The 11,264-nt window shown below is 42.6% G+C and overlaps 1 protein-coding gene across 1 annotated transcript; it reads left to right on the top strand.

Moving 5' to 3' along the window:
• The first annotated feature begins 389 nt into the window (after positions 1-389).
• adrb1 (adrenoceptor beta 1) lies at positions 390-2,799 on the top strand. The gene has a single exon (XM_056429926.1). The coding sequence runs from the start codon at positions 737-739 to the stop codon at positions 1,928-1,930; it is 1,194 nt and encodes a 397-aa protein (XP_056285901.1). The 5' UTR covers positions 390-736; the 3' UTR covers positions 1,931-2,799.
• The last annotated feature ends 8,465 nt before the right edge of the window (positions 2,800-11,264 follow it).

Genomic DNA, 11,264 nt, shown 5'->3' with positions numbered 1-11,264 from the left:
CCCCGCTAACGCTTCACAGTTTTAAATCAATCGCCTTAATGCGGGTTAGATGGATTTTTAATGATGTGGAACTGACCGTGATACTTGAATAATCTGGCTGTTTTACATTATATTTATATTATAAGACGTTTCATGTATAGGCCTATACTGAGAATCAAAAAGCAGACCTGTGGTCGGGCCTGCTCTCATAGCTTTGGAATGCATTCTTTGTGATAAAATATATATATAGTAGGACAATGTTTGTGATGGCAAGTGGAAAAAGCAACAAAATCCCTATATAATAAATAATATTTGGGGTTTTGGATCTATGCCTTGTTCCCTATAGGCAGATTTTTAGAATTTCAGTCTGAGGGCAGTTTGAGGAAGGGTGTGAGAAGAAAGCTGCTTTCTAAAAAATGTCCTCCTCTTACTAAACGGAAGTGTTGTTTATGTGTCCATAGTAAAAAAAAACCCACCACAGTCGTTTCTGATTCCTCAACTTCACTGTTGGGACAACGTGTCCGCTGAGCAGCGTTGATTGGCCCTGAGGAGCAGTGATGTCACCGTTCACTTTGATGTGTCGGTGCCCGTGCGGCAGCTCGCACAGTCCGAGGAACAGAGAGGATCTCCAGATGGAGTTTGGCGCGCGACGGGAGTAGAGCTGTGGTGGCCCGTGCGTCCGCGACACACTAGAGCGGCTGCCTCGCACTGCCTTGATGAACTCGACCTGGTCCCGCACACAGCGCAGCAGCCCGTCATGGGGGACGGTGGCGCGTCCTTGCCGGTGAGTTTCCAGAATGGCTCCGGCAGCGAGGCGTCGGACGCACCGGACTCCGCGACAGCCGTGTCCGAGCAGTGGATGGCGGGGATGAGCGTGCTGATGGGTCTGATCGTCGTGTCCATTGTGTTCGGCAACATCCTGGTCATGGTGGCCATAGCCAAGACGCAGAGGCTGCAGACGCTCACCAACGTGTTCATTGTGTCTCTGGCGGGCGCGGACCTCATCATGGGGCTGCTGGTGGTGCCGTTTGGCGCCGCGCTCGAGGTGAGCGGCTCGTGGCTGTACGGCAGCTTTTTCTGCGAGTTCTGGATCTCCGTGGACGTTCTGTGCGTCACCGCCAGCATCGAGACCCTGTGCGTTATCGCCATCGACCGGTACGTGGCCATCACCTCCCCGTTCCGCTACCAAAGCTTGTTGACCAAAGCTCGGGCCAAATCGGTGGTGTGCGTGGTTTGGGCCATCTCTGCTCTGGTGTCCTTCCTCCCCATCCTGATGCACTGGTCCCGGGACAGCGTGGACACAGCCTGCTACGACGAGCCGGAATGTTGCGACTTCGTCACCAACAGGGCTTATGCCATCTCCTCATCCATCATATCGTTTTACATTCCTCTGCTGGTTATGATATTTGTTTACGCCCGCGTGTACAGAGAGGCGAAGAAGCAGCTGGAGAAGATCGACAAGTGCGAGGGCAGGTTTCACAACACCTTAACCGGACTGAACTTCAAGTTCAAGAAGAGGCCGTCTAAGATCCTGGCGCTCCGGGAGCAGAAGGCGCTCAAGACGCTGGGCATCATCATGGGGACGTTCACCCTGTGCTGGCTGCCCTTCTTCATCGTCAACGTGGTGCGCGTGTTTCGCGCCGAGGTGGTGGACAAGGACCTCTTCGTGTTCCTAAACTGGCTCGGGTACGCGAACTCGGCGTTCAACCCTATTATTTACTGCCGGAGCCCGGACTTCAGGAAGGCGTTCAAGAGGCTGCTGTGCTGCCCGAGGCAAGCCGACCGCAGGCTGCACATCAGCTCCTGCGACCTGTCGCGCTACTCCGGCGGGTTCGTCTCGGCTCTGGAGCCCGGCACCCTGGGGCTGTGGTCGGATTGCGCCGTCTTGGACAACAGTGACGGCGGCATGGTCGGCGCCGCGAAGCTGTCGCACTCTGAATCACAGCTGTGAAGGGAAGACGAATGCTTTTTGTTGAGGTGGACTACTACAAACTGGGAAGGATGGATGACGACAGCGGGCGTTTGCTTCTTGGACATGGGTTTCTTTTTGGAAAGGTGTGCGTAAAAGAGCTGCGCCGTGTGGATCAGAAGTTAACGGTCAGGTGAAATCACCTGTATTGTCTTTTAAAAGCCACATTGTGTTTTATTAAAAAAGGGAGCAGGACCAATGTTCGTTCCTAGATGCGCAAATCTCACCAGGACAGTTCAGTGTCTGAGATGATCCAATTTTTTATTTATTTATATCAAACCTCATGTTTCTAAACGGATCAAATCAAACATAATCGGTGCTGCACTTGCCATGAAACAGGATTCAGTGAAACGGCATTCCGTTCAAAGAGCGCGCGGTTGTATCCTCATGTTGTGGTTTATTTCTTATTTATTGGAGTGTAAATTGACGCAGATAATCTGGAAGCTGCCCTTGAATGACCCCCTGGCTCTCCTTGGGTTATGCTTTATTCCTAAAAGGATCACTGTGGAACACTGATGGTTATTTAAATGAATTCGTCAGTGACTCTCCTGTCGCCATGTCGCGCTCACAGTGTGTTTTTTTACCTCACAGCTATCGGCAAGTGCAATTTGTACGACAGGTATTTGTTTATATTAAACATTTATGTAAAATATGTATTTATTCCAGGCTGTCTTTTACACAAGGGAACGTGGGGACCGATTCCCACGCCCATTGTACATATTGTATTATGGTGTTTATCAGTGATGGGAGGATTCTGAACCTCTCCTTGTCTTATTTCTCGTTTAAGCTCGACATGCTGTTGTGAGGTGGCGTGTTGACTCCTGTGAAATAAAAAGGACGTTTCATTGATACTGTTTGAGCTTTATTTGGAATTTATGGTTTGGGACTGCTGAGAGCAACTACAACCTGACTGGCCTCGTTGGAGAGAAACCATGGAAATAAGATTTAAATCAATGTATTTCATGCACAGTTTATGCATTAAGCGTTTACATGTTGGATATAATTGTGTTACGGCTGGATTGAGATGATGATAAATCAGTTTCATGGGGGGGAAATCAATTAAAATGTTGAAGCATTGATGCTATTTCACATTCAAATTATATTGGAATATTAAAACAATTAATTTGTTGAACATTACTGTTGCTATACTCCATTTCACCTCAATTTGATTTGTTTTGACGTGACGCAAAAAAGTGTGTGATCTTTAACATTTCATCATTTTAAAATGTTAAATGCACTCTAGCGTTGCAGTTATTATACGTCCATGGGGTATTTATAAATTAAGAGATTTATTCAAGAAAAAAAAGAATCTAAATAGACGCCGAAATAGCCTGACTCTAGTCCCAGAGTTGTAATCTGGAAACACTGGATCCTCGATGTTCATAATACAACTTGAAGGCGTCTTACATCAGACCCTCCCTGCCTCCTGTGTCACACTTCTCAGGTTTGTAACAGACTTTCTGTAAAATAACTGAAGATGTCATAGTGATGTCAGCAAGATTACTTTGTCAGAGTTTCCCCTATAACCAAAACACACATCATATACTGGTTTTAAAGAGCACAGTAGGTTTGGAACTGATGTATTATCCTTGAATATTGGTCAAATTTAGTTTTTTAGCACGGCAGCGGTTATGATGTGACCTAAGAGAGATTTCCAATTCTTTCTTTGGGGAATATGAATCAGCTCTTAAACTGGACGTTTTTTAAAAACTTTCGCATGACGTGCTCTGCTAATGGGGCTCTCCCAGAAGGCCATGCAGTCATATACTTCAATTAGACCAGGAAACACACATCTCAATGTAACTAAACTCAGCTGTTTTGGCAAATGGAAATCGTTTAGATTTGATTAGCTTGACTAATACGTGTGAATGAGACCCAGCTTTTAGAAAAAGAATAACAGCACCAGTACAGCCATTATATTTGATGGCCTCCTGGCAAAGTCCCACTTCATTATCAAGCATCGTTTGTTTGGCAGGAAGTTTGTGTTTGGGCAGATTAGCAAGGCTCACAGATGGGGCAGCTATCAGCAGCTTTAAGAATAATTGTTCCTCGTTGCATGTGTATCTGTGGACATTATGGCTGCTCAAGTCAAACGACAAACTACTGATATCATTTGCCAAAAAGTGAATTTTTCAAAAAGTGCATTTGTCCAAAGTACACGTTTGAAAAAGAGCATTTCTCCAAAGTGCATTTTTCAAAAGGTGCATTTGTTAAAAATGTATTTTTTCAAATGTGCATTGTTCCCAAAGTGCATTTTTGAAATTATTCTTTCAAAAGTGCATTTTTCAAAAGTGCATTTTTCCAAAAATAATTTTTTTTAAGTGCATTTAAATTTCTTTTTTTTTTAAGTGAATTTTTAAAACAGTGTGTTTTTTAAAGAGCATTTGTCAAAAGTGCACTTTTCCAAAGAGTATTTTTGTGCATTTTTCAAAAGTGGATTTTAAAATAATTTTTTTCAAAAAGTGCATTTTTCAAAACATTATTTTTCAAAAGTGCATTCATTAAAAGAGCATTTTTCCATGTCCTCTCAAATCTCCATAACCTCACTGCTCTGCAACGTTAAAGGAGCACTTTCTTCTCCTCTGTCTCCTTGATTGCTTCATTCCCTTCACCTGCCCTCAGCCACTCTTGTCTCGTTACTGTCTCATGCCGTACACCTGTGTTTCCCCCCTATATATTGTACCAGTCCTTCCCTTGTGCTGGATTGTTGTCTTTGTCCTGTAGTCCTGTCTTACATGTTGCTCGTGTGTATTCTGCCTGTTCTGACCCTGCCTGCCCGCCCTGACCGCCGATCCTCTGCCTGCCCCTTATTGGACCTTGTTGTTTTTCACATCACTTTTTTGGCCTCAGTAAAGAGCGTTTTTTGTTATCCACACTGAGTCCTGTAAATTCCTCTGCGCGTGAGCTCCTGCACCTCTCTACCCGTGACACAACAGATGTGAGCTTTCATTCAGTGATTAAACCGACTCAACCTCCTCTCCTCCAGACCAAGAATATTGTCTCTGCCAACTGCCATCTGACCAATAAAAGCACAATCATTGAAGGAAATGTTAAAGTAAATGGAGTATTTTTTTGTGAATTGGTAATCTTCTCTTTCCCCAGGCGCTACTCAAATTAATGAGAAAACACACATGCTTCATAAAATATCTATAAATGCACGAGCCTTTAAATAACCCTTTGCGTTGCACGGAGACCGTGTACGAAAACAAAACTGTCAATTAAAGTTAGTGAAAGAGTTAGTGTGCCGCTCATTCGGCTGCCGCGGGAACCAAGCAAAAGACAAAGGAGATGAGCGATTCCGCTAATTGCAGCAGAGATGCAAAAGGAAAATGATTTTGTAAATCAAGTACTCTAATTTTCTTCAGGAGGAGGTTGAAGGGGATTTGGATCCAAGGTTCGCAGGTAGAAAAACAGAACGGTGATTTCAGAATACAAGAAGTCAGCACCTGGATGTAATTATCGCTGATTGCTAATGAGGATATCCCATCCCAGACGAGGAGCTAACTACATGCAACGGGGGCATTCAAGTGCACCGTTTTTCACAGCTCTTGCATGATTTCATGTCTCTTGTTTGTTGGCATCCAAAGTAATTCAAGTGTACTTAATATCAATTATATATACGATGTAATACGTGTTTTATTAGCCTGTTGAGCAATACGACTCAAACCCAGGGATTTTGATTTGATTCGATATTCCTTTATTTGTCCCAGTGGGGACATTTTAAATTTTTTATTTTATGGCCATTTTGAGATAACATGGGAAACAAAATGTCTTATTACCTTCGCCTTGAAAATGGGGAAGGTTATGTTTGGATCGCCGTGTATTTATTTATTTATTTGTATGCGTGTTACTCGCAGAACTCAAAAAGTATTAAACCGAATCGCATGAAATTTGGTGGGATGATTGGTTATTATCCGGGGACCATTTGATTAGATTTTGGGATCGATCGGGTCAAAGGTCAAAATCATGAAAAGGTCAAAATCTTCTTTTTACCATAGTAAAAGTCAATTTTTATCCAATTGGCATGCAACTAATGCAAAAATGTTCATAAATCAATGCCCAATCTTGTGACATGCGAAGGTATGCGCTCTACCGAGTGCCCGTTCTAGTTTATGAATGTAGCTGAACGAGAAGCTGGGACGCGCATCTGATGCCAAACGTGAATAAAACTCAACTTCCATTGACTAATACGTGCCTTGTAACCCTGTAAGATTAAATTCCTCTGCGATTTAATACGGTCTAAAATCAGGCCTCTTCATGTGGAGATCCGGAGCCAGAAGCAGGCGCTGCGCTTCACGTGTCCATCTGTAAATTCCCACGTGAACTCGGTGCTCAGCGGTCTCCATCTGCCGAGCGTTGGCTCGCTCTTACTGTTGCTCACGCCTCCAAGGTTTGGCGTTCGGCATTTGTGTTCATCTTTGATGACGTACATTTGAATTTAAAGAAGTATGACCTTTTAAACTGAGACACTCATGATTTACTAATTTTAAAAAAACATTTGCAGTGGACGTAGCAAAGTAGGCTAAATGTATGCTACCTCGGGGTGCTAACGTCAAGACTCTTGACCCTTCGGACGGTCCAGGAGTCTCTCGTGTCGCCTTGACATTTTGTGTCCAGGATGGCAATGTGTGTGCCAACATAAATGGTCATTAAAAGAAGAGTTTAACATTTCTTCCCGGGAGTCAAATGAAAACGTACCACTCGCATATCTACCTGTTAAGTTGTGGCCATGCTATGGTTAGCTTAGCATAAAGACTTGAAACAACGGGAAACAGCGAGCCTGGCTCTGTTTAAAGGCAACACAAGCCTCAAACTGGAAATAGGACATTCGAAGCTCACGAAAAAAAATGTTTAGTTGTGACAGAGCCAGATTAGCTACTTCCCCCCATTTCTAATCTTCATGCTTTTGAATGCCTCTTTCTTTTTGATAATTATGTCAGATGGCGGGGAGGAGGAGAGTGAGAGTCTCAACAGGCGGAGTCTCAACAGCAGATTAGGATGCTGCCTCTCAGGGGGTCAGATGACCCATGAGACGGAAGTCAAAAGGACTCCGGGATTCATCCTTAAGGAGAAAGAGAGAATGGGTGAGGTATGCATCCTAATCCTAACCCCCCAGCTATAAGCTTAGCAGCATAGTCAGGGGCTGGGACAGGGCAAACTCGAGGTGACTGTGTCTGCCTCCCGGACTGAAATGGAAGCTGGTTCGATAACTAAGGCTCTGGCTCCCATTCCACTTTTTTACTCTAGGAACTACAAGTAGAGTCCCGCATTTAGTGTAGCTCTCTCTAGTGGCAAATATGGTACGACAAGCTCCTTAAGATAAATTTTAAAGTTCTTCTTGATTTTACTGGGAGCCAGTGCAGAGCAGCTAGTGCAGGAGTGATGTGATCTTCTTAGTTTTTAGTGAGAACACGAGCTGCAGCATTCTGGATCAACTGTTTGATTCGTGGGAGTTAAAGGACAAGTCCCGATCAAGATTAACGTTGGTGGTATTCGGCGTCATCGTTTACAAATACAAACTTAGTGCCTGAAATGCCAATCGACTATTTGTAATTTTCACCAGTGCCTCGGTGATTGTGTGGTTTTTTAAATCCTGATTGAAATTTCTCAAATAAACTATTATGATGTAAAGTCAGCACAACTGATTTGCGACCACTTTCAAGGTTGATCGGTCTGTAGTTAGCCATACCTGGATCCAGGTGGGCTTCTTTCTTCAGGAGAGGTAACAGCAGCCACCTTGAGGAGTGTGGTACGTGGCCTGTTAGCAGAGGGATGGGTCTGGGTTAGCCAATACCTCCTCTGGATCCACTTCAGCAGGAGAGGTTTAATAAACAACCACCTTGAAGAGTGTGTGTCGTGGCCTGTTAGCAGAGACACATTCTAATGAGAGCCGCCAATTAAAGGCAAAAACTTAAAAGCAGCCTCGTCGGGATGGCAGGTACAAGTAGAAAAAACCGTTGAAGATAATTGGTGTTGATGGGAGAAAAAAAACCAACATATACACAGGGCAGCATAGCGGTTTCCAAGGCCATTCACTGATGTAATGGGCTGCTCTTCATTCTTCGGAGGCCTTTTTATATATTTTAAAAGAAAATCTGCAAACTAAGCGGGATTCTTTCGATTAGTTGAAGCGCCATATTCTCAAGCCGTTGACGTTTGCTTTAGTTTGCGGGTCAGAGGCTATCGAGTCCAGTGTCATTCTCAAAGATAATCATCAAACGAAGGGAATCGCTTCTTTAAATTTAGCTACAGCACTATGAATATGGACCTGGTGGGCGTACAGAATCACAATCGAATTGGCTGTCGATTCATAATAGGCTCGATTCAAAGATGGTGTTTCCCTCACCTCTCACCGGTGCCTCGAGGAATGTAATTTATTTAATTAAGTGGCGTGGGACCTCATTGGCACACATTTCGCTGCACCACCACGACAGCCACCGGTTGAAAAAGACGACATTGCTATACAATTCGTCTGTCTATGTCACCAGCCCTGGCTGGATTAACAGTCTTTTGCAATAATATTGAGGTCCAGGACTTGCACACACATGAGGGGCATTCAAGGCCCTCTGAGAGGGCAAGAGTCCAAAACAACAAAATTGCCCTTTTGCAACCCCTCAACCGATAACCTGACCGTGCTCTAGACGAGTCTAGACTAGAGGACGACGTGTGTGCTGCGAGTTTTGGAAGCTTTTCAATTTCCTCTCAGATGCTCTTCTCACCTCGGCGAGCACAGAGAGGGAGAGCATCTTCATCCTCTGCTCAGGTAGACGTCACTCCTCTTCACATAGATATTAGTTGTTTGCTGCTAAATTAATGTTAAAAATGTTAAATGCAGCTCCTTAATAGTGTTACAAATACAAGTTTTCATTCTGCAGATAATATATACATATATATACATACATATATATATATATATATACACATATTTATATACATCTATATATATATATACATTTGTATATATATATTATACATACATATATGTATATATATATATAGTATATATGTAGCATTTTCCTGTTGTAGCCGGTCAAAGTGGAATTTCTTCTAAATGCATGATATACAGTTTGGTATACACCAAAATGTCACAAGGTAAATATGTTGGGTCGTGAAAATTAATATGAGAGAACATAGGAAAACAATTCTTTAGACCGTTTTACATTTTTGGGACATTTCTCTTAACCGTGACCCTTTTACAATGGGGAAATAGAAACAGCTTCCATGTCAGTGGTCGAGATACTATTTTCTGTAATATCATGAGTTGAATAATAACTAGGAGATAAAGTCAATAAATACATGTAGTTATGTAAAATAAAAGAGCTATATTTCCATTAAATGGAAATACTGACGTAAAGCACTTTACTTGAATACATGTTCTAAATCTGAGCAGCAGCTTGTCGGCTGAAACCCTCCTGGCTGACGAAGCCTCAGACTCTCCTCTCGTCTGCCCCCTGCATGAAGATGCAGACGCGAGTTCTGATTTAAGAATGTAACAAAATACAAATTTCATTCATAAATCCATTCACTGAATCGACTCCGCTGAAAGCGGCAGCACATTTGCTTAATCGCAAATCTGAATGAACATGTCAAAAACACCCGTTGAAAAAAAAAGAAAAGAAGACCCCTCAATTTCCCTCTCGGAGCGTCAGGAGAGGCAGAGCAGGTACGTTGGAATACAATCAGAGCATTACGGAGACGTTCTACACGCAGGTTTATCTAATGGTATCTAATAGACTAGATGGATACATGCAGAATCTCAATTTAAAAAAGGTCTGTTTTTGTAGTTAAAAGACAAGTGGACTTCAATAACACTCATTATAGAGACTCATTCATATTCACATTTTTTTAAATCTTAAAGCTGCAGCTGTAGCGGTGCTTGTGTTGAGATGTATAGTAAAGAAAAAGAGGCAAGGACTGGATAGACTTGTTATCTGGGCCCCTTCAGCTCTAAAGGACACAGCAGCAATGCTTTATGAATTCAAGGGTGGTCATCTGAGCTGATAGGAGTCTCCTTTATCAGCGAGCTAAAAATAGCTCGACAGCAACCATTGGCCTGAATTGGATATTTGAACCTGCTGCTGCGCCTGTGAAGAAAGTGGAAAATATCCCAAAGGAATACGTGACGAGAATGTCAAATGTGTTATTTTCCTGCTGAAATATTTATTATTCCATGACAGGTGCCGTCAGTTGGTCTGTAGGTGTTTTTTTCATGCGTGGGAGAGAGTAAAAGCTCATGCATGATGTTCAAAGTTGTGTTCAGGACATTGAAAACATATCATGTACAATTTATGTTTTCCCAGTTTTCCCCAATAAATTAGGAAATGTCATCAAATACGAAGCAAAAAAAAGTGTCCATAATTTTTTTTAGAGACGTTAAACATTGAATGGGGTCAAATTAACCCCAAAGGTAATAGGATGGTTAATTCTCAAAACCTTTTGCCTCCATCAGCCACAATGTGGATGCACCAACTTATTTTTAATGCCACACCAACAAATTAATGTTCACACGGCCACAGAAGGCGACATGCACAAATCATTTTCTCAGATCCAGAAGTATTTCTCATGACATGTAAATGTCCCCTTTAACCCTCCTCTTACCTTTGGGGTCCATTTAAACCCATTCGATATTTAACGTCTCTAAAAAAAATGGAGATCATTTTTTTCCCTTCATATTTCAGGACTTTTCATAATTTATTGGGGACAACTGGGTAAACAGAAAATGCACATGTTTTCAATGTCCTGAACACAACTTGTACGCATCGGTGTTCTTTGAGGGTCAATTTGACCCCAGGCTGTTTTTCACTGTGTAAAACATACAAGAAATATCAACTTTATTTATTTAAAGGGCTATTTAGGTAGTCAACAAACAAACATAAAGTACCTCACACTTAAACTTGGGAAACAATATACATTCTAATAATTTTCTGGAGGTTTTAATTGCTGGGGTCAAATTGACCCCAAGGGTAAAATACGTTAGTAAATTTGAAGGTAACAGGAGGGTTAAGTTAAAATTCACAAATGTGAGGACTTGCATCTTCTTCGCCTCCAGCGACGTTTTCAATCGAATGTCGCTGGCTTTGGGCCTGCTGGTCAAACTAAACGAGCAATTTAATCTCACCTTCAGGAAACCGTGATGGGCATTTTCACTACGTTTTAACATTGCGTCGAGATTAATAACTAATTTCCAGATAATCAAGAATGACGCAGCATAAGCTGCGACCCGTAATGTCAACAGTATAATTGCTTTAACTCCTTTGACCCTGATGAACTAGGTCAGCCTCACGAGAATGAGGCTTTCATCGACCCCGAAATGGCT

This window comes from Pseudoliparis swirei, chromosome 13 (assembly GCF_029220125.1).
Source record: "Pseudoliparis swirei isolate HS2019 ecotype Mariana Trench chromosome 13, NWPU_hadal_v1, whole genome shotgun sequence".
In the NCBI taxonomy this organism is placed as follows: Eukaryota; Metazoa; Chordata; class Actinopteri; order Perciformes; family Liparidae; genus Pseudoliparis; species Pseudoliparis swirei.
This window is presented reverse-complemented; position numbering and strand designations above follow the sequence as displayed.

What these genes read in the sequence shown, in the direction of transcription:
- adrb1 (XM_056429926.1), top strand. Translation starts at nt 737, where the DNA reads ATGGGGGACGGTGGCGCGTCCTTGCCGGTGAGTTTCCAGAATGGCTCC.